The sequence below is a fragment of the Electrona antarctica genome (assembly GCF_951216825.1).
Source record: "Electrona antarctica genome assembly, chromosome: 13".
In the NCBI taxonomy this organism is placed as follows: domain Eukaryota; kingdom Metazoa; phylum Chordata; class Actinopteri; order Myctophiformes; family Myctophidae; genus Electrona; species Electrona antarctica.
Genome location: NC_136794.1, coordinates 28,912,654 through 28,936,989, shown reverse-complemented (window position 1 = coordinate 28,936,989; position 24,336 = coordinate 28,912,654). Strand labels below are relative to the sequence as shown.

Here is a 24,336-nt window from a genome sequence, read left to right as displayed (position 1 = left end):
CATTCTTCAGAATGCAAATTAAATCCATGCGACGGGAGGGTTATTTGAATTCCTTTAGGAGGGGTAATTTTGCTCCATTTCTCTGCCCACCCCACCACCACCCGCCCCCTCAACTCTTCCAACCCCCCTCCCTCCCTTCCTTGCTTATCTTGCCGAGCGCTGGCGAAAAGTGTTATTTTGTATGCAAAGGTGCCTCGCTCGGAGTCATTTATGTATTTGGTGCACCCTCCCCTCGCTTGCTTGTGTATAAACAAGAGAGGGTGATCGTTTGATGTTCCACAGGCTAGAGAGAGAGAGAGAGAGAGAGAGAGAGAGAGAGAGAGAGAGAGAGAGAGATAGAGAGAGAGAGTGATACGGATACTGGAATGCAGCAGAGGGGAGAGGGAGATCACCTCATCATCACAGAGTGTGAAAATGGGCCTGTGTTCCATGTGTGCTTGGCTTAACCCGTAGGGTTTTTCCTGAGGCCACGGTCGCTCTCGCTGTTCGGTGGCTTGATGAAGCCAGTAGCCTCAGAGGCCTTTGGAATTTATTGCCTGTTGGGACGAGTTCAGAGAGGGCTTGTTCACCAAATTAGATGGGGACGAACTTTTGAGAAATGAAGCAATGGAAAGTGGTTTGCATATAAGATAGTGAGCATGGTGCATTATGCTGCCTCTGATCGGGAGTTCATCAACCACATGAACCCTAGTGTCCTTATTCTGGGGGGATAGCTGATGTACAAGTTTACAACGCATCGAAACTTTTTGGTGTAGAGGGGGAAAAAGCCTAGAATAGAGCCCTAGGGGGACTTCCAGTCAACAAAGCGTATATAGGGTTTAAGTGGTCACATGGGAAACGAAAGGTTTATGGGACAAAAATGTTAATGATAAAATGATTGAGCTTAGATTTAGATATTAAATTCCTAACTACAGTGATACAAGTGTTCTACAGCCATTAAAGATGAGATCATAAAACAAACAATGGATGCAAGTGTGGTTTGCGGTGCTGTCAAAAAAAGATGCATGCAGCAGCTGAAGGAAAAATTAAGTGGTCAAAGAAACAATATTAACCCCTTGTCCTTCAACGTTGACGAAAACTACTTCTAGTTTCTCTCATGGTTTGCGGCGCGGCGGTTATAACAAGTCATAACATTTCATTCTCCTGCAGATCGAGTGTTTGGCTGCCACTTGTTGACACTGTGCGAACGTGAGGGGACCAGCGTGCCAAAGTTCGTCAAGCTCTGTTTGGAAGCCGTCGAAAAACGAGGTACGCGTACACATCCTCTCGTTTCACACTGTTGAAAGCTCCAATTCCACAGGACAGGCTTTTGTGTATGGGAAAGAGATTGAAATGCATGATATCTGTGTGGGAAAAAAAAGTCCAGAAGAATGCATTTCCTTTATTCTCTTGCATTAAGGAGGGCTGACATCTCCTCACGCGTTTTCCATCCTGACCCAAGGCCTGTCCACCTCTCTCTCTCTCTCTCTCTCTCTCTCTGATGCTCCATCTAAACCCACAATCGCAAATCGCCATTTAGGCTTTTTTTCATGTTATGTTTACACTTTCTGTCCATTTTGTTGACATTTTCCGAGCTCATTTGACAAGATCCACGGTCTAGAAAGTGCCTGTTTTATAAGAAGTGCGTCTCGGTCGTTGACTTTTCAGCGTTCCTGCACAGTGTGTGTGTGATCAGCAGTTTCCCAGGCTCCCTCACATAGCTGGCGAGGCAAAGGGGCTGAACCCGGAGGAAAACGCTCCCCGGCATCCCAAAACGCTTCATTTCTTGGTCCACGTCCAAATCTGAGTCCACTTCAGACTGTTTACAACGCGCCCGAAATTGAGAGTGAATTATGTGTTTGTGTAATGGGTTCCGTTTGTGGTTTTGGCTGAACATTTGTTCAGGACTATTAGTTATCTTGGGGTAAAATTGTGGTGGCCCGATAAACTTGCTGAGAAAATAATACTGATTAAGAGCTCCTTTAAACTACGGCAATTATGATTTAGAGTCCTGTTATGTTTATTGATCCATGATGGACTTCAGCATATAAGAAAATAAACCTTTCAACACAAACAAGACTATCCAGAGAGGCACTAGGGAGGAGAGCGCAAATAAACAAACTTTGACAACCTCAAGAATAAACAGTTAAGATCACCTCCGTTGGAACATTTTAACATTTGGCCACATTAAATTGCAGGCCATAACGAGAGAGGACCCTTTTTTTAACTGACACATGTGTGACTCCTTCATTCGCTGCAGTTGTCGACTATATCCTCAAGTCACCCCAACAGTGACAACGGTACACGTTGTGCCGCTGTGTGTCAAACGCTGGGAATCTGGACATTCATTAGAGCAATCAATATAAAGGGCAGAGGAAAATGTCGCCCGGGTTACCTCTGCCCAGTGTTCGCGTCTGCAACAGAGTGACAACAGTGTCCCTCAAATGACCGTAACCTCTTCTGATGCCCCGAGGCTACAGAAGTGGTCATGTCGTGGCGGTGTGCACTCTTCTCCTCACCCACACTGGATTTGTGGGGATGTGTTGTTCTTTTTTTCCCTCCTTTTCTTCTGGATCCTTTCTTATCATCCATCCAAGTATAGAAAATAAATACAACAGGCATTATGTTCACGTAGGCCTACCTGTACTCGTTTGCTAAAAAAAAATCTATGTTAATAACTAATAGCGTTGTTACTTTCTGTGAACTGTAAAGAGCTTCAAATGAATGAATATATAATTTAAAGACGACGAACATCCTCCTCCGACACAGACTGGCATGTAGAAAACATTGTTCATTTTTAGAGTGGGGACAATGAAAGCATGACAAGCTGTCGACTGCTATTGAGTTGGTTTGGCAGACTTTGTCTGGCGTCCTTGGATGCAGTGCAGAATGGCAGGCATACTCTATAATCAAAGTAGTCCTCAAAATCTCACAGCGAAATGGAGCCATATGGCATCTCGGTCCAAGCTAGGCTCAGGCAGTTTATGCTACTAGCAGTCAATATGAACTAATGTGCAGCTGAGATGGAGAGCTGCAATCTTATTGATACTTCTAACATTTTTAAATCGGTGCTATATTTCACCTAATATCTCCATATATTTCAACTTACAGCAGTGCTGTAATACTCCATCATACAGCAGTGTCGCACAAAAATACTTAAAATAGTGAAAGTAGCAATAATGATATCATGTCGTCTCTGTTGGGTAGAAACCTCATTATGTCAGAAACAGTAAAAGTAGTAGATCTACAAGCTCAAAATGTGTCACTTTGCGCCACGTTCGCTGTAGTATGGCAAGTAGGGCATTTTTAATGACAAAAGATTAAATATGGAGAAGGTTTCTGCATGACAGGGGAAGATATACTATTACAGTATATAGAGAGTTTGTCCCAAGTCAGTAGATTATTTTTAAATTAGAAAAAAAAAGAAGAAAACTAGAGCTAATGGTGATCATTTGTTATAAAAATATATACATGGTATGATTATAGTAAATTATACAATAAAAAAGTACAGTACAGTATATGTATCCAGTTTTGCCAGATTTTGCAAAAGAAACAAGCGGTCAGGCCTATGAAAACATGCCCAAAAGAAGCGACTAAGGCCACATGACCACACTACAACTACAGTATGTAAAAATAGCCGATCTAGCTCTACTATTTTTACACACACAAAAATAGGAATTTTTTAGAAAGTTTTTTAAAATACACAAATCTTGTACACAGTATTTTCAGATGGGGATCAGTGGACAAATACAACTTAAGTTGGGGGTCCTTGATATGAAAATGTTTGAGAACCACTGGTTTAAACTAGAAATGCACTCTCTCAAGATGCCAACTTGCGCCTTGTAAGCAAGTAAGTAAGCAAGACTTGGGCGCAAGCAGAGCACGCCATGAAGTGTGCTCACCACTGCTGGTACGACTGCTGCTCTGAGTCCTAAAGCTCTCTGCTGCTGTTTGGGTACGGTCTGAGTATTTGTGCGCTCTGCTTGCACAAGTAACTTTAGACATTAGACAGCAAGCCCAAAATAGGCACTTTAGAAATCCCCCCCCCCCCCCCTCCCCCCGACATGGCAACAACACTGTATGTATCCCTCAGGTGAAATGCATGCATTTTGATGTATATTATTATACCAAACGGGAAGCTGTTTTACTTTACTACAGTATAATATTTGGTGGATATCTTGCAGGTCTGGAAGTGGATGGCATCTACAGAGTCAGCGGCAATCTATCTACTATTCAGAAGCTTCGGTTCATCATCGATGAAGGTTGGTTGAATCACAGCCATGAACCATGGGCTTAGTTATTTTATAACCCACTGGGTTTCCTAAACCAGTGGTTCCCAAAGTGGGGTCCGGGGACCCCCAGGGGTCCTTGAGGGAGTTCCAGGGGGTCCCCAGCTAAATGATGGAACCAAATGGACCCTTATGTGTCTGTAACTAAAGTGTACAAATGGAACCAATTGGACTTTGATTGATTTTAAAATATACATTGGGGTCTCAGAGATAGAAATGTCATTAAATGGGGGTCCGTGAAATTAAACGGATTGAGAATCACTGCTAGAGCCGTACAAATTCTTCTCTTATGGGGGGGGGGGGGGGGGGTCCCTGGCATATCTTTTCTAATGGGGGTCCGCGGGCTCATTAGTGTCAATTTGGGGGTCGTTGACATGGAAACGTTTGGGAACCACTGTCTTTTTTATGGGTATTTTCTGATTAATTGAAAATGGTGGACCCTGTTGTAAACAAGTGTAATGCTTTATCATGGTGTAACAGTTTTTGTATTTTGTGCTGTTTTGTTCTGTACCCATTCTGCATACTGTGAAATACAAATTTCAATCAATCAATCAATCAATCACAATGTGATGCATTGTGAGCTTGTAGATCTGCTATTTTCACTAGTTTTGCTAAAACTAGCTAAAAAGTTTCGCTAAAAAGTTTGCTCTAACCTGCAGTTCATGGCTTCAGTTCATGGCTTCAGTTTAGGGCTGCGGCTATCGGTTCACTTGTCTGTCCTTACTTTTTATACTCAAGTCTTTATCCTCAAGGCTAATCACTTGTGGCGTCCTCAATTTTCTGTCCTCACATTTTATCCTCAATACGAAGTACGTACTCAGCCAATGAAATCATCGCTATGGGGTGCTCAGCCAATCAAATCATTGCGTATGGGGTACACACAAACTGACAATGCTGGGCATAGGAGGGGCTAGCGCCTCTCAAAAACGCCAAAAGTATCAGATCTACAAGGTCTGTAGATCTGATAGTTATGTGTGACGCTGTAGTGTGATCACTACAAATCACCCGTAAATGATGCCTATACTTATAGCCTATAAGTATAGGCATTCATTTACGGGGAAAAAAAGAAAAGAAACAAAAAACATAGAAAGTTTGAATATGGAGATAAGAGGGTTTCTGCCTGACATCAAAGAAATGCAACTCTAAATTGTCATAGTCCTGTTAAATGTCACAAGCTAGATCCCTGCAACAACAAGGGGCTGATGTGTCATTACTATCAGACTCCCGAACCTGGCCGGTGGAATCTGTACCTGCACGCAACAATGGAAACCATACAAACCCCAAAGTACACACTATGCTTGTAAAATGGTGACTGAGTGCTTCTTAAACGATTAAGTTCCAAGTAAATTGTTGTTGAGAGAACAGAATGAGGAATGGACTATAGCTTTTTACCAGGCATGGGAAAGCTCCTCCAGTGAGACAATAATTCAGCAAAACCTACCAGTATAGTGCAGCGCAGCACACTCACCCAATCACTTCAGTGCATAAATGATCCAACATTTCCATGTGAGAAGCCGTAGCCCCGTGGGGATTTTCTTACACAAACAAGGCAACGTCTGTTCTGCTTAACGAAAGAACATAAAGAATATCCCATTCCCCTCTAACCATGATCAAAAAAATAATAAAATCTCTAAAAATGTGTTATTCATTTTTAACTTAACGTTTTATTGAAACAACGGGCATCGCCTGGTTTTGACTGTTCCTTTTTTGGGTACCATTCGTGATGGATCCACGTACGGCACACACAAGACAGTGGAAAACGACGGAGTGACATCAGCGACATTCTCGGCATTCCACACATTCTGGCGCGGTGACACCATGTGCCTACACCACTGTGTCCCACCCGTTTGTTCTCCATGTGTGTTGTTCCTCCAACTCTCGTTTCGCCTCAGAGAAACTGGACATTGTCAAATGCAGAGGGAGGGGGGGTGAGGGGGGGTGGGGGGCAATTTACAACGCTCACAAACATTTCCATATTGTAGGCTTGGGTCGCATTGCATAGCGTAGTATCAAGATTCCACAGAGGTTACTCACACCTTTGATTTGGGGACTGACAGTAAATTCTCTCTTCTTTCGGCCCTCAGCTGAACTTGATGTACTTTACACATTCCAAGAGGAAAAGCATGTTGGCTTTCCCTAGAGATAAGAGCAGTGGTTATCAAATACTTTCAAATCAAGAAAGTGTGGTTAAGGGGCTGACACGTTTTGGATCAATGTTTTCATTGATCAAAGGAACCTCTCAAATGACAACAAACTCATTTCTAGGTGCAAGTTTAGACACACTGCAAGGCATGAATGTGGCATCCAACACTACACAACTGCCAGATTTATTTCTGGCTGCGTTTAGCCTTACTATATACTATATACTTTGTCATTTGACAATAGGGCTTACTGTAAGTGGTTTCAAAAAGAGAAATATGTGTCCCATACTGCCAATATACTTCCGTCCCATATGCATTAGTCTTTTTCATCCACCCGGCATTCTTTGAGATCAAAAGATTATGCTTCTGCAAGACGAGCGGACCTCCTTGCATATGGAGTTGGAGTGTTCAACACACAACATTTTTTTTTGTTTGGTCTTCCTTTTATTATTTTGCTAGCTCTGAGCAAAAGCATGCACATCACTATACAAACCCTGGGCGGTAAAAAAAAGGTATACCTTTTTATTGGATCCAATAAAATACATCTAAACAAAATACTGGATCACACCACATACAAGCCCCCTGCGGGGCTTCCCAGGGGGTCCCCGTCAAAAGTAGTTAATGCAGCATCACAATCTTTTTTAAATGACCACTTCACTTTTCAACCTATCATCATATAATTGGTCCTCACTAATGATCATGATAAAATAGCACTTATTTTCCTATACTCAGTCTGTGTCTCAGGAGGACTGTGCTGTTCAGAAACCTGTCCACCAGTGACATCATCGATGGGGATTCCAAGCTAATATATACTGCAGGCTTTCTATTCCTCAAGTTGCAATGCGAAAATGGAAGCCATTGTTCACATGATAATATAAATCTCTCTCTCTCTCTCTCTCTCTCTCTCTCTCTCTCTATATATATATATATATATATATATATATATATATATATATATATATATATATATGTTTAACAAAATCTTTAACATCCGATGATGTCACTGGTGGATGGGTTTCTGAACTGCCCACAGACCTCCTATGAGAAATAGAGTAGAAAAAGATTGTGGTATTTTATCATGAACGTGAGGACCAATTATAAGAAGATAGGTTGAAAGCTGGTGAAGTGGTCCTTTAACCACTTTATCCATGTTGGCTTTTCAAAAATAGCAGATGTACAAGATTGCTCGCAGCGTGTCACTTTGTGCCGATTTTGAACAATTTTAATGAAAGATTTTAACAAAAACTCTCTTCTGGGGGTCCCTGGCACAACACCTTTTCAGATGGGGGGACCGCGGCCAAATACATAATCATTCTGGGGGTCCCTGGCATGAAAAAGTTTGAGAACACTGATTTAGAAGAAATGTGTAGAATCTGCCTCAGGTCTTAATGGGTTATTATCTCGTCAGTGAGTTAATGGTCTCAGTAGTAATAGAGTGAACGATGGCTTACTTCCAGCACGATGTATATGTCAACATGTGACTTTTCAGTGCGGTGGCAGAAGCATCCCCAGTCCCCACACCTCCAGGCCTGTCAGCTTGGCTCCCATTCACACGGTTCAGCCTCCTGTGGCATGGTTCAGCGTCCCCCCACTCCCCCCTCACACGGACCGCGTGTCTACCTGATGGCCTGTGTCGCTATACCAGGGGGTACTCTCTGGTCTCAGCTCTATTAAAATGGAATGATTTCGGCGCGGAGAGGCTCATATCGCCTCAAACAGCGAGCGGAGGAGGGGGGTGGGGGGACGGGCGGAGAAAAAAAAAAGCCATGTGGCTCCAGACCTCTGGGTAGCCGCGGAGGCCTGGTGCTGTTAGCGAGGCGCCGCTGTAAGCAGGTAAACATTAGCATAGTAATTAGCCCCAGCTAATTCTCCCAATTAAAGCTGTGTTGTTTCCCTCTGTCTTTCCCTCCTGTCTCCCCCCGTCACGAACCCTTCCTGGTTGCTGCTCTGCTCCCCAGAGAAGGAGCTCAACTTGGACGCCAGCCAGTGGGAGGACATCCACGTTGTCACCGGCGCGCTCAAGATGTTTTTCCGCGAGCTGCCAGAGCCGCTGTTCCCCTTTCGCTTCTTTGAGCTGTTTGTGGAGGCCATCAGTGAGTACAGAACTAGCCCCAGCTGCATTTTTGTTTTTTCATGTCAGCTACTTTTCTTGCCATTTTGGCAAGGGCTGGCCGGTCACCTTGCACCATTGTCAACTTCCATTGTTCCTTTGTTTTGGCTTAAATGCTATATAATTATTTCGTTCCTTTTTTGGTCTTTATCATTCATATTTTTGCCTTATAATAATAGCCAACAATATCACATTGATTCTGGCTAATATATCAAGAATAGTCGATACCCAGCCAAGACCATATTTTATGCAGTCTACCCTTGCATTTTACATATAGTAACACATTCATTTGGCCCTGCGGTGTATTAGCCTTAATCCTGTTTACAGTGTGTGCCTCTGTTTGCCTCTAGAATTGTTGTCCCTTAAGGCAGCTCAGTTAAAGAGTAAACTATTCCTTCACTCTGTGAGCTGGAGAGAGGGAGGCCATTGGGAATAAATACAGCTGATAAGCAAGTCGATTTTATTCCTACCATGTGCATATCGTCGCTGTCGGGCAAAAAACCTCCTATCTCCATATTCTAACTTTTTTGTGTTTTTAGTAAATTAGTGTCCAACTATTAGTGTCACACAAAAGCATCACAACATATCCACAAGCTCGAAACATGACACGAGGCGATGCGTTTTGAGCTTGTAGATCTGCTACTTTTGCTGTTTTTGAATTTGAATCCTGAAAAATAACAGTTTGTGGTTTTTCGGTGTCCACCTGACAGAGGCAACGACATAACTGTACGAACAGAGGACCTATCAATACAGTTGGCCGGGGTCAGTCCAGAGTTTGTTTAGCTGTAGTCAAATTTTGTGAAATTGGGGGCGTGTAATTTCAAACGAGCATAAGATTTAAACTAATTTAAAAAAATTGAATTGAAATACAGAAGAAAAAAAACAAGGCTTGACTTTAGTAATCTTTGACCTTTATTAACCAGGTTAGTCTAATTGAGCTTAAACCTCGCTTTTGCAACGGAGACCTGGCCAAAGAGTGAGCAGAAAGTTACAGACATGGACAAAATTACATTATCGCTGTTGTCGGGCAGAAACCTCTTACTGTATCTCCTTATTTGAACTTGTGTTTTTTTCTTAAATTAATGCCCTATATTTGATCACACTACAGCGTCACACAAAAGCATCACAAGTAGCAGATCCGTAAGCTCAAACGCTGCACGAAACGACCCGCTTGTAGATCTGCTACTTTCGCTATTTCAAATCACGTTTTGGACATATGAGGATTCCACCCGATAGACGATATAAAGAAGTAATACAGACTACCATGAACGTAGAAAAAGAAAATAATAATACATTTAAAACAAATCAAATTTAAAAAAGATCCGATTATACATTGAAGGCAGGCAAGATGTTTTATAATTGTGTTGCAGAGATTACAGTATGGCTCAAAAACATTGACAGACCTGCATTTCATTTTCCTCCATGATTTGAAGCCAAGTTTCAAGAAATAACAAATGTTTTATTTTCTACCAAATTCAGTACGAACCTTGGGCAATAGAGTCATTGGTATGCTATCAGCATGTCAGATCAAATTAAACCACTTGAACCCTAGCGTCCATATTCTGGGCCAAACATTCTGCAAACAAGCTTGAGCTTGTGGATCGGCTATTTTCGGCGAAGATATGCTGGGCCTATTATCAACTACAGTAAGTATATTTGTGGTTCAACTGAGATGACGTCAACTGAATGGAGAACATAACTACGTCGCTGGGTAAGAGTCCTAGAAATGGGCCTAGTGGAGTCTCCGTTTACAGTATGCTACATAAAGCGATGACTCACAAAGCAATAATACTCACAATGAGAAGAATAAAAAGTAGAGTAAGCAAAGCATCTCTACCCAGAGACCTATATTTTCTCCACTACACTACATTGATTGTGTTTTAAATCAGTTTGCTAAGTAATATTAGAATCCACCGCCGTCACCACCAAGATCCCCCCAAAAGTCAAGTCAACATCAGAGCGTTGGCCTTTCAGGCAGTGCTATCAAAAGAGGGCACTGTTGGAACAGCAAGGGGTCATGTCTACGTACATACGGTAAAGGCACGCTGGAGTGCTCTTCTTCCCATTAGATTTTGAGATAGAAATAAGTAACAGGTCTATGAAAACAAGACCAAAAGAAGCGACTAGAGCTATAGGCCGCATGAGCACTTCCGTGGTCAAAAACCCATTCATTTGGGGTCATGAAAATGACATGAAAATGTTCAGGCTTATGCTTCATATAAAGTTAATCTCACAACCTTTTCAACAAGTCTCGTTCTATAAAAATGACGTATTCTATTCTAAGCTGATTATTAGGCCTATTATGTTTTTTTAGAATAGGTCTACATATGGTGACATACAAGTGACAGGGTTGTGCAATGACGCATAATTGTACCTCAAGGCAGGTCACTTGGCTCACCTCTGCTGCATGACCTGACCTGACCTGTAGTGGTGTAAAGTAACCAAGTACATCTACTTAATTACTGCTTAAGTACAATTTAGAGGTATTTGTACTTTACACCACTACATCTCGGATCCAAATACTCCACTACATTTATTTGAAAACTTTAGTTACTAGTTACTTTGTAGATTTTGATTATCATTACAAGTAGTGTATATACATTTTGGCCATTTGATAATAGCCGACCTACAATCTCACAATGCGTACAATGCTATTTTAAAAATATTTTTATACATTTGAAAACTTGAAATGCAGGACATTCTGCACAATGGGTACTTTTATTTTTGGTACTTCAAGTACATTTTGATTCCAATACTTTTGTACTTTTAATTCCTGACTTTTACTTCCTATAGTATTTCTATATTACAGTACTGATACTTTTACTCAAGTAAAATAAATGACCTGTACAGCCCCGCCCGCCTTCAAAGGTCACTCTAGCATCTGTCAGCAGCTCATGAAGGCAGTCATGTGTCACTCAATCCCCTGTCTCACCTGTCAATAAGACCCCCATCAGACCTACACTCTCTGTCTCACCTATCAATAAGACCCCTTCAGACCTACGTATATTAGCCATCTGACCCTCCAGTCTGGCCCCACCATATTGGCTGGCTGTACGGGGACTACGGTGCCAGTTGTGTATGCCGGTACACCAGTCGAGCACCCCCCCCCCCCCCCCCATCCCCCCACACACACACAGATTTCTTGAACCACTGGTATAAACAATGCCAGTCCATGTTTAGAGTGTGGTGCTGAAGTGCTACCTGAGCCCTGTGTCCCCTGCCTCAGCGCTGACCCCAAAAGGCCATGGCGCCATCAGTTGGTCTCCGAACGTGACCTGAGAACATGATATCGTCGTCGTCAGGCAGAAACCTTGTATCTCCATGTGTCATCTTTTTTATGCGTCGCTGCGTGACCGTGTCACACAAAAGTATGGTTTGGTTCGGTAATCTCTCAGTGCAACTGAGGTCCAAATTGTTCAGATTGGTGCAGAATGCAGGGAAGATCATAGGGGTAAGACAACTCCCCTCTCTGCAGTCTTTATCATAGTATTTATGAGCAGGCTACAAAAACAGGCTACAAAAATTGTCAGTGATGTTACCCATATTTTAAATGGCGAGTTTGTACTTCTGCCCTCTGGGAGAAGATACAACGAACCAAAGTGGAAGTACATCAGATTAAAAAAATGGTTTGTACCAGCATCAACTAAGATGTTGAACGAGGCTCTGAAACAGCAGTAGCCTAACTGTGTGAGGCTAGATTATCCACATCATGTGTGCAATTGTGTAATGTTGTGTCTCCCTCTGTAATGTATTTTGGTTTTTCATTGATGTTTTATGTGTGGCTGTAGCTGGGGTGAAAGCCCAAGACAAATTTCCCTTGTGGACAATAAAGTTTACCTTGACCGTGAACTTGAAGTAGCAAAAACAGCAGATCTGCTGGCTCACAAAGTGTCGCTGTGAGCTTAGATCTGCTATCTTCGTTGCCAAAAATAGTGATGCCAGGTGGAAAGTGGGTGGGTCTGCCTGTATTATAAATATTAAACCAAGTATCAAACCAAAGTATCAACACAAGCTTGTGACTAAACTAAGTACAGTGGATCCACTCCGTATACACACGTGTATGCCGGTTTTGGACATACACGTGCACAGTTTCAGCCCAACAGCGACAATAGGCTACTCATTATAATAATAATAGTTGGTATTTTGTTATCTATCACGTAACTAGCGTTGCGGTCCCTTTTTGCAAAGACAAACAAGTTTGACTGAGTTATGGAAAACGTATTTGAAATCTACGCCGGAAGCATCTCCGACAGCCTACTTCAATCAGCCCCGCTCCTCCCAAGCCCAAGTTTTACGCGCGGTCTGGAGAAAGTGTCCTCTATTATCAAATCTGTTCCACCCCACGCTAAGAAAATATTCTCACAGAGACCCTGAAAGCAGATTGCCAAACAATCCCAAGGTAGAGGGGGGGCATAATTTGGCAATAAATATTTACATGCTCCAAATGTAGGCCAGAATACCCACTGGCACTCAAGGTGGTTCCATCCAGTTAATCAGATAAGCATGTGCGCGGCTGATGAGTCGCAGACAGCGTTTAGACAACTAATTAGCAGCGGAGGAAGGCTCCTTCATAGCAGGAGGTGTAATTAGGCTAACCTGCTACACGTTACCCAGATCAAACGGCCAGGGGAGGAGAACCAACGTGCACATTTGCGACTAAACGTGGCAGGCAGCGGTAATGTGGGAGGACGAGGAGGGCTGAGTGAGAGATGTAGAGCAAATGTTTTAGCAGGAGCACCTTAGTTAACATTTCAAACAAACGCTTTTCATAGACGTGACATCTTCTTCACTCGAGACGGTGCTTTTCAAAAGGAGATGAGACGGTCGCAGGGACCGTCGTGGTTCTCAAACTTTTCTCCAAACTGAATATGTAATAATCCTGTGCCAGGGGCCCCCCATACATACATACAGTACATATTAAAATGTCTTAAATGATTCCCCAAAATGTCTAATATTCTATCTTCAAGCTCAAGAGGAATTGTTTGATCCGCACCCTTTAAACCTGTCTTTATAATATCAAAACAAATGCTTTGATGAGATAAGAGTCAATCATTAGATTAGCTCACATAGATTAGCTCAGTGTTGCCATGTCTGCTTCTTTATAAGCAACGTTGGGCTCGTTTTCCCTGTAAAGTTGCTCGTATATGCTGGTAGTTGTGGGCTGCAGGTTTTTGGGGCATAATTAATCTAAAGTGTGCTTATTTTAGGCTTTCTTCCTAAATATTGTTTAAACCAGTGGTTCTCAAACTATTTCATGTCAAGGACCCCCAAATGAATATGTAGGCCTATTTGTTCACGGACACCCCCTGTTTTAGAAAATAGCCAATATGGTTGTATACAGTATGTTTTAAGTGCTCATGTGGCCTAGTCGCTTCTTTTGGACTTTTTCATAGGTTGCTTATTTCTCTCGCAGAATCTGGCAACACCGCCAGCTCGTGTCATTCTGATAACGAGCCCGCCGTGTTCCTCTAAATAGAGGAGGACACCGGGCTGGCCCTCTGGATGATGCGTTTAGATGAGCAGTGGAGCTCATCTGCTTTTTTTTGTGACTCCCTGCCCTGTGCCCATCATCCATCAACCTCCATTTAAGACACTGTGTGAAACGCTCTCTCGGTGGCAATGGAAGAGACGGGTCGTCATCATTAGCACCGCCGCGGCGGCCATCTTGGCGAGTGAAGCTAATGGGGTTGCGTGGCAGGGGGAGCCCCTCTGGGTGTGTCCCCGGCCATGTTGAAATGAGAGGTGGGATCGTTAGGCTAGCCCCTGCATCACCGGCAAACTAATTGAAATCCCCCAGCCCCCCAGCTAAACCATGCAGGCTCTGCTGTGGCGGCGTGCACATTCACAGCAGTGTGCAGGTGGGTGGAGACCACTCATGTTTCCACTAGCCATCAGGCTTTCCACATGTACCCACTCAATTCAATTCAATACACTACTCATATTTGCACTTCTAATAATATGGCAAACATGACTGAGATATGTCATGCACATGTTAACTTAACGTACATGTTAAACAAAGCTATAACTTTCTGATCAACCACACAAGTCCGAGGAGTCGAAGACTGTGGCTTTTAATCATCCCATTTATTCAATTTGTTTTGCAAAGACGTCCCTTCTCTCCACTCTGCCCACCTCTCTCTCCATGGTTATGTTCACATGTGCACTGGCAGTCCAAATCAGAATTGTAGTCAATATACGCTGCTTGGAATCAGATATATTTATATAGTTGTACGGCATATCACTCGACAAAAACTTCTATTCTGCCAGTTTCTGCTATTTTCCGTGAGGGCCGCTGTCAAGCGACTGGACATTACTCACGCCTAAGATGTTACGATCGTTACCACAGCAACCAACGTAGATAGGTCAGCGACGTCTGAGTACACAAATCCAATCCGATCACTTGCAAATCGTCCCTGTTGGGCAGAAACCCAGAAACCTCTTCCATATTTTTATACTTTTTGTATTTTTTCTAAAAAATAATGTCCAACGTGATCATGCTACTGCCTCACACAAAAGCATCAATAGTAGCAGATCCACAAGCTTGTAGATTTGATACTTTTGCTATTTTTGAATTTGAATCCTGAAAAGTAACAGTTTTGGACATATGAGGTTTCCACCCGACAGAGACGATATAAGCAGTGTGGCCATTCAATCTTAACAACTTAGCAACTGTTACTTCTCCACGCTAGTTTCCTTCAACACCGAATCTCTTCTCCAGAAATAATAGCAGATCTACAAGCTCAATCTGCCGTTTCTGGCGAACGTCCCCCCCCCAGAAGAATAGGGGGCATTTTAAAGATCAGATTTGGGGGAAACAAATCAGATTTGCCTGCAGTCTGACTCTGAACAAAAGCCTGATATCTCTCGGTCTGTCTCTCATCTCACTAGGTTTAGTTAGAGGGGGTTATTTTGTGTGTGTGTGTGTGTGTGTGTGTGTGTGTGTGTGTGTGTGTGTGTGTGTGTGTGTGTGTGTGTGTGTGTGTGTGTGTGTGTGTGTGTGTGTGTGTGTGTGTGTGTGTGTGTGTGTGTGTGTGTTTTCCTGGGTCCTCAGGTGGGGCCCATGCCCCGTTTCCCTTCCCTGTGAGCTGTTCATTCTTGGATGGCGTAGCGTAGCAGCTGTGTTTGCAGGCCATGATCCTGGCACCGACGGAGCAGAATCTATTATTCATGTGGCCCTAGTATCAGAGCGGGGGATCTGGAATCTCCAGCCACCTGTCTCACAGACAAGCGTGCCTTTTTGTTCCCCGGCAAATCAATGCAAACAAACTGATGAATTGAGTTTTATCTGTTTTGAGAGCTGACATAGATGTCGTTTGAACACACACACACCACCAACGCCGTTGGGAGAGTTTTGAGTGTTGTTTTGTTTTGTTGTTTTTCTTTCCGATTGGGCTCTTAGTGGGAGCGTTGGGCAAAGCATGTTTTTGCTCAGCAGGTTGAGGCTGCATTGTGCATAGCTTTATGTGGTAATTGTTACAGTGTACAGTAGCTGTGTGCCGCTGTGTGCAAGCATTACGTGCATTGTGTGTCTGATCTATACTTAGTTGCTTGCATATTACAGGCTTGTAGATCTGCTTGTAGATCTGCAACACTGGCGGTACAAGTCAAGCTTCTGTAAATGAATGTTTACTTTTTCTGACCCCTCTTAACATTCATCCTTTCTTTTTTTCCCCTTTCTTTCTATTCCTTCCTTGTTTCCTTTGTCGCCTAGTCTTGTTCCCAGAAATTAAAACTGGCAACCATAGTCGTAAAAAAATTGCTACTCTGTTAATTTGAAAATGCTAATTAGGGGAAAAGGCACATTATCCCTAGTTGTTTGGTCCTCGTCTTTTTGCCCTCAGTAACCATGGAAATAGGCATGTGCGTTTGTAGTGTAACTGGGCCACCCAGGCAAGAAGACCAGAGTTATATGAATGCTTGTCCACGATCTAGAGCCTATATGAATCTAAGAACAAATCTGGAATGCTACTCAATCTAAGACTAGATCCTACAGTATATGAATCTAAGACCATGCAGATTCTATATGAATCGTATGCTGCGTTCACACAGGCAGATGCAAAGATACAAAGATGTACAGCATATTTGTCGCTTTGTATCTTTTAAAGACCATAGGACGTAAATATACATATTTGGCATGCAATGTGTTAATACAATATAACTGATACAATTGGGTTGGTTGTACAGTATAGCGTTATTCATAGTCTGGATTTTCGGTGGTGAGGTGACCACCGAACTACAACATGGTGTCACGAGCCGCAGTGAAGAGCAAACCACCGCCACTGCCCCAGCCCTTCTCTCTGTTTTACTCACCACCGCTCAGCGTTATTTCAGCTCCGGTGGTCACCTCACCACCGGAGCGGTGGTCACCCCACCACCGAAAATCCAGACTATGAATGAGCCTTATGTCTCCCTGCTCTTCTATTGAGACATTTAGATTGTGTCAAAGATCATGTCTCACCTAGACACCTTGAGCAAGCAGGCAGACTATTAGCTCAATGGTATAAAAAAAAATATATAGCACTTGAGCAGGAAATCAAATCCAGGGTAGAAGTGGAAAGTTACATAGTGCTGCTTTAATTCTTCTCAAATAGAAACAAAAATGTATTAGAACATCTCCGTCAAAACATTGGTAATCGGTGGTCAACGACTCGATGACTTGAAAATGGTGATCGGCATCATCTGCCACTATACGGTACAGGACAAACATTAAACATTAAAGCTTTAAATTTAGTTTTTGCAGCGTCAATTAGAGTATATAATATTAATATATTGATATTATATATGTGATATGAGACTATATCGTCTGGGACTTTGGGTCTCGTATTGAGATATTGAGATTTTAAGTGTTGTATTTTCCTGGTTTTAATCAGTTTTATATATTTTTTATTTTATATATTTGACACATTGTGAGCTTTTAGATGGCTATTGTCTCTGTGTTTGAAACATTTTGAAAAATGTATTATTGACAGATTGGACAATGCTCTTACAGTATGAATATCTATGATGCAATGTAGCAACAGCCCACATACAGTACCATTAATATTACACTACTGTAATATTGGCCAACAACTGGGTCACCAATCACCATCACCAGATGCACATTTTATCCAGATTTTTCTTGGAAAAGGGTAAAGTCCATCGCTAGCTTCAGGTCATCTTGGGTAACACACACACCACTTCAACCAGCTTCAAAGACCTCGTCATTTACATATCAATTCTTGTACATATTTATGTTGTGTCCTAGTTGTTAAATGTATTCATAATTTGCTATGATCACTATTATGGAGGGAAGGGCCTTTAACTGCATGAACCTTAGTGCAGAGGTTCCCAATCTTTTTCATGTCAAGGACCCCCAAATTGACACTAATTAGCCAGCGGACCCCATTTGAAAAGATATGCCATGCAGAGACCTCCATAAGAGAAGATTTGTACGGCTCTGGCGGTGATGCTCAAGGTTTAATTTCAAGGACCCCCAGTTTGACATGCATTAGTCTACGGACCCCCATTTAATGGCATTTCTATCTCTGGGACCCCCAATTTATATTGTAAAATCAATGTTAATTTAACTCAAAGAGTGTACAAAACTATCATTTAGCTGGGGACCCCCTGGAACTCACTCAAGGACCCCTGGGGGTCCCCGGACCCCACTTTGGGAACCACTGCCCTAGTGTACCTATTCTGGAACGAACATTCGGTGGAATTAGCCGATACAAGTGTCCCGTTGACCCAAAGGAAGAAAGGATTGAACCAAGTATGGAGCCATGGGGGTCCCCAGTCAATTAAGTATATACAGTATAGCGTTAGTTCTCAGGGGCTTTCCACACGAGGACGGCTCGGGCTGTTCCCCGCGCAAGTTTGTGAACGATATAAAACTTTCCTTTGTCCACATTGCGGTTATGTTAATTATTATGCTGTATAGACGAGACCGGTAAACTGCTCCGGATTCAAGGGAAAGCTGTAGTACACATGGCCGGCCTGTAGATGGCCACCCTTATTCAGACTAAGAGTAGGCTATATGAAAGCAATTTATAAATTATACTATTGGTATTTCACACAGGTGTTGCCAATAACTAATTATCTTGCCAGTCAGATTCGCATATGACATATCTAGGTCATATCAATTTAATCAGCAGAGGCTGCAGCAGTGCTGCTTCTCTCTGCACAGTGCACACACTGACTGACCAGTGGGGTCCAGGAACCCCCCCCAGGGGCCCTTGGGGTGGGGAATGGGGTGTTTCCAGGAGGTCCCCAGCAAAAGTAGATAATGTAGTCTTTTAACCACTTTATCCACTTACATATGTAGTTGTTGGCTATTTAAAAATAACAGATCTACAAGCTCACAGCGTGGCACGAAGTGAGCTTGGACATATTATATTCTTTGCACAAATCTTCTGAGAAACACGGGTATACGGTATTATACAGTATATGCCTCAACACTAACATCTCTCCTTCTGAAGTTTACTTCGGCCGTGTTGAGGAGAACAGATACACACAAAAGCTCACTCTTTGTTTGTTTTTTTTTGTCGCAGAGAAATTTCTATTCCGTTGATGCAGCCAGACTCATTGAGTGCAGCGCCACCATTATCAGTCAGATTGATTATTCACTTATTCGTAATGAGTATTAATTATGTTTGTGTATTTCTGTGTTTTGGGTGCCGAGTGAAGCCCTCACATTAATATGCAATGACGGAAATGAATAAATTTTACTTCTGCACGTGTGTGTGCTGGCTGCTGGGTGCGACTTTTGTGGGTTAATTGTGTAATCCCCCCCCCACCCCTATAATTCATTTACTCCTGATCAAGATGACACCTTTTTCCTAACGAAACGGAGGAGGGAGGGGGGAATTCAATGGTACTTATTAGTTAATTTATTTTTATAACTCTTTGAAACTCCACCTCATTTGCATGCAAGTAAGCTGGCCATGCAAATCGTTTGAAATGCAAAAATATATCTAGTTTCTATATTTCATCAAGGAGCTTTTTCATGTTTTATAAATTACAAGACGCCATCCTCTAAGACTTTGTTATTCATTAACCAAAAGCACACAATTGGGATCCATTTAAAATCTTAATCACAACCTGCAGGATTATTTTGCTCTCTGCTAATATTTGCCTTTTGACGGGCTAGAGCGGATGTAAGCTAGCAGACTGGAGGAGCCTGGAGACGCCTCGTACACGCATGCAGGCTGTCTCGAAACAAACTAGGACTCTGTGGTGTTTGTAATGGGATTAGATGAACAGTTTTAGGTGCCGAATGTGTCGCTATAGTCACTGTGTCACCCGTTGAAACAATTATCTGCCAAAAAAAAACTTGAGGCTATTGTTTGGATAATTAATACAATTTATCCGGAAATGGAAAAAGCAAAAAAGGGAATTGTGTACATATTGATTTTAGGTTCAGGAGATTCTAGTTTGCCATTGTTTGTCAGTGAGAAAACACACACACACACACACACACACACACACACACACACACACACACACACACACACACACACACACACACACACACACACACACACACACACACACACACACACACACACACACACACACAATAGTTTACTTTCCTCCTTTAGCACACTGACAGAGCTCAAGTATAAAATAACGTCGCTGATGGCTGAGAAACCTTGTATGTCCAAAACCGTTCATTTTCAGGAAATGGAATAAAAATAAGTTTGCCATCACACAAAATAGATCTGCTACATTTGATGCTTTTGAATTTGAATCCTGAAAAGTAACAGTTTTGGACACCCGACAGAGACTCATTATTTAGCAACTCGAGCTCTTAAGTTGATACTTTTCATCATGCGTGTCACAAGTTGTGTGCTTGTAGATGGGGCTAAAAATCACTATACTTGTTGTTACACTGTACAGGGCAGTGGTTCTCAAAGGGTCTTTGGGGGGTTCCAGCAAAGGTAGTTAATACAGCATCACAATCATTTTAACCACTATATAAATGGATAACAACTATCGATTCATATGTTGGCTATTCAAAAAATAGCAGGTCTACAAAAGTCAAAGTCAAAAGTCAAAGTCATACGATTTGTCACACACGTTACCGCAGTTAAATTTGTTCTCCGCATTTGACCCATCTCTTGGAGCGGTGAGCCGCAGCGTGCGCCGCGCTCGGGAATCATTTGATTAGTAGATTTGACCCCCAATCCATTCCCTTTGATGCTGAGTGTCAAGCAGGGAGGCAATGGGTCCCATTTTTTACAGTCTTTGGTATGACCCGGCCGGGGATCGAACCCCGATCTCCCAGTTTCAGGGCGGACACTCTAACCACAAGTCCACTGAGCTGCCACAGCGCATCACTTTGTGCCGCACTGCGAGCTTGTATATATGCTATTACACCAATCTAGTCTTCTGGGGGTCCGTGGCACAAAACGTTCTGAGATGGGGGTCCGCGGCCTAATACGTCCTTAATTGATATGAAAACGTTTGAGGATGAACTGGATTAGGGCATTAATTTATGTAAGGAAAAAAAACATGAAATATGGAGATACAAGGTTTCCGCCCGGCGACAACACGCTCTGTTGATGAGTGTTGAAATGTGCAGGGGACCTGTTACTGCTCCTTGCGTTACCCTGTGTCATTGTATTGAATTTCTTTGTCCAACAATGCGCTGTTTGTTTGTGTTTCTGTAAACAGGGCTCAGTGGGGACTTGTAATGGTCTCTTGTCATAACAGGCCATAAATCACTGTGTTCCCTCTAGGTGTCCAAAAAGCGGCCTAATGCTGCAGCCATGGGACTGCTCTTTGACATGACTAATGTTCATTTGAGTCTTCTGTGGGTTAACATCACTCGTCCAAAGACAATTTCCCATCATTTCCCACCAAGCCCCTGTTGCTGCTCCCTGTATGTGATTGATCAGTAATTTTTATTTTTTTTATTTTTTAGTTACTAAATTGGAGGCATTCGCAAAATGCAAGTTCTTGTTGGAACTTTAACTTGTGTACTACTGGCTATCATTTTGCATTGCATGGTCTCATTTAGAGGCTGGGCGTCGATGTGACTTTGATTCAGTATCAAGATTATTTCAAACTTTGGTCTCATGAAATGAGCGATTATTCATATAGAAAAGCAGATCTACAAGCTTGTAGATCAGCTATTTATCACTCATTTGTTTTACACGCCACCATTGTCCAACAAGGTATAATACATACAGGGCTTAAGTGGTTAATCAGATTAATCAATCTAAGATTATAAAAAATACTTAAAGATCTATTATCATTGTTTTTCAGTTAATTCCGGCCGTTCAGGTGTGTGTATTGTATCGTTAGCTGAAGTGATTCAGCATATTTCTGCTGCCACCGTCCTATAGCAGTACTTTCTTCCTGTATTAAATTAATGACAGTGTCCCCACCATCTGTCCGCAATGCTAGGCTGAGGGGCATCTCCAATATGTCCACCACCGACGGCAAAGTAATTAATGAATCATGTCCTTTGTGCCAGTAATAGAGACTAGATTAAATATTTCAAAGCCAGGCTACTGCTGATAGATTGTGCGCAACAGCAGATGCTGGCAAATGTCGATCCTCCACTTTGAAATAGAAAACAGGGACACCACCTCACGTTGGAAGCTTTAGCCTCGCTGTGAAGTCCTGAAAGAGCTAATTTTTCCCTTTTGACATTTCCAAAAAATTCCTTGCGTCGTCGGTCGGTCGGTGGGGAGAAGCGAGTGAAGGCAGCACGAGTGCTGGACTGAGTAACTCGACCCCCCAGTGCTCGAGTCAAAGTATAGTAGCTGGTCGAATATTACTCATTTGCTCTGTCAGAGTTGTACTCAGAAGTACAAATTAAAAGTGCAGTTTCTTTTTAAATATCAATGAATTGCCATATTGAAATGTAGACATTTTCCCCCCAAATTGAAAGATTTTCCAGAACTTAAAAATAGCAGATCTGCAAGCTCACACCGTGTTGCATCACGATGCATTGTGAGTTTCTAGAAATGTAGTCAAAAGTGCAATATTAGTCTTTGCGATGTAGTGGAGTGAAATTCATCCCAAAAAGATCAAAATACTAAGTAAAACACAGACACACCCGTCTCTGTCGGGTGGAAACCTCATTATGTCCAAATTCCAAAGGATCAAATTCAAGAACACAAAAGTAGCAGATTGACAAACTCAAAACGAGCTTGTAGATCTGCTACTCTTGATGCTTTTGACACTGTAGTATGATCAATTAGGGCATTCATTTACAAAAAAAAACAACAACTCAAAACGTTAAAATATGGACAGGTTTCTGCCCGACAGCAATGACACTTAAGTGCAGTATAGGGCAGGCTACTAAAGTAAACGTACTTGGTCACGTCTTGTCTACCAATTGAAAACAGCACGAGGTGGTGGTGGAAAGAGAGAGAGCTCCTCCTGCCTGCAACACATTCCAGAGAGCCTCACCTACAGCAGAAGGTCAGGGGGGGCCCTACTCTCTCTCCCCCTGAACGTGCTCGTCCATCTGTGCCCAACTGGCGGGGGTTGGCACCCGACGCGGGCATCTGCCACCTGTGCTCCGTGCCAGCTCGGTGTACACGCAGACATCTGCTGCGAGCCGTGCTCAAGGGGAGCCTTTCGAACGCTACAACAGACAAGCCGGGCCAAACATTGTCCTGCCTGTGTCTGCTAACAACCTGCCCTAATGAGAACGCCGAGGACAGACTCCATTAGTGGCTCTCTCCCTCTCTCTCTCTCTCTCTCTCTCTCTGTCCTGCACAAGCAAGGGAGGGTGGGGGGTCTCTGGGCCGTCGAGGTGAGAGAGGGTAGGGACGGACGGAAAGGCGAGGCAGGCAGGTGAAGAGAGAAAATCATATTATATCATATGATATATGTCATATATTGAATCTATTATCACCTTAAAAATATTGCAAGAGTCAGGGGACTGAGCAAGACCTAGAAACACTAATACATGCTTTTGCTTCCAGTAGACTGGATTACTGTAATGGTCTGCTCACAGGACTTTCAAACAAAGCACTTTGTCAACTCCAACAGGTAAAAAAAAAGGAGATCAGCTCTCCTCTTTTTTCACCTGATCGTTAAAGTCGTGCAGACCTTTTTTGCAGCGCTTCCACAAGCGTGACCCTTAACGGCCGCATGATGGATGCTTCCCGTGTCACCGGGGGTCAGAGGCCAAGCTTCGGGGCTCTCCGATATAAAGAGGAGGATGATGGTCATTTCACTGAGCTCTCCATCGCCTGCATTAGCGCCAATATGTGCCGCTCCCCAGAGGAAGGGCTCCTGCTACCAGTATTCCCACACGCTGCTCCTCTAATTGGTCAGCAATCAAGGCTTCGTGTTACTGTAGCACAGAATGTAGCATCTAATGGCTTCCGGTAATAATCAACCATTTCTACTGAAAGTCCCACTAATGCCACTCAAAAGGGATGAAGCCAGGAGAGCAGACGTACTTCTGGAAGAAGTACTTTTTTTTTTCGTTTTCTCCTTTGACTGAAGAAACTGCAGTCCCTCAATGTTAATAGTATTTGTAGTAGATAACAGTAGCATAATTTGAAATTTGCACCCTATGGCCAGAGAAATAATGACGTCTGTGTGTTTGAGTAGGATTTGACTGGATTGCTGGATTACTACAATGACCATAATGCTTTGGTGCACTCACCCCACTTCGTGGAGAGGAGGGGAGGCTGCGTGGAGGTGTGACTTGTAGTCCAGGAAGGAAGTGGTACCACATTTCCATGACAAATTTTGGGCATGAACATGGCATCATGACTAAAATATCTAAATACACACATAAAACCCCCAGGAAAGTGTTTATTGTGTCCTAAACATCATTAACACATTTGTTGCTAATAGCAACAAA

The 24,336-nt window shown here is 42.8% G+C and overlaps 1 protein-coding gene across 1 annotated transcript in view; it reads left to right on the top strand.

Annotated features, from left to right (window-relative positions):
• Positions 1-24,336, top strand: part of arhgap15 (Rho GTPase activating protein 15) — a 78,664-nt gene that overhangs the window by 36,820 nt on the left and 17,508 nt on the right. The window contains exons 9-11 of the mRNA XM_079518026.1: positions 1,150-1,248; positions 4,164-4,241; positions 8,368-8,502. Of these exons, the coding sequence (XP_079374152.1) occupies positions 1,150-1,248; positions 4,164-4,241; positions 8,368-8,502 (312 nt within the window). The remainder of the gene's footprint in view (positions 1-1,149; positions 1,249-4,163; positions 4,242-8,367; positions 8,503-24,336) is intronic.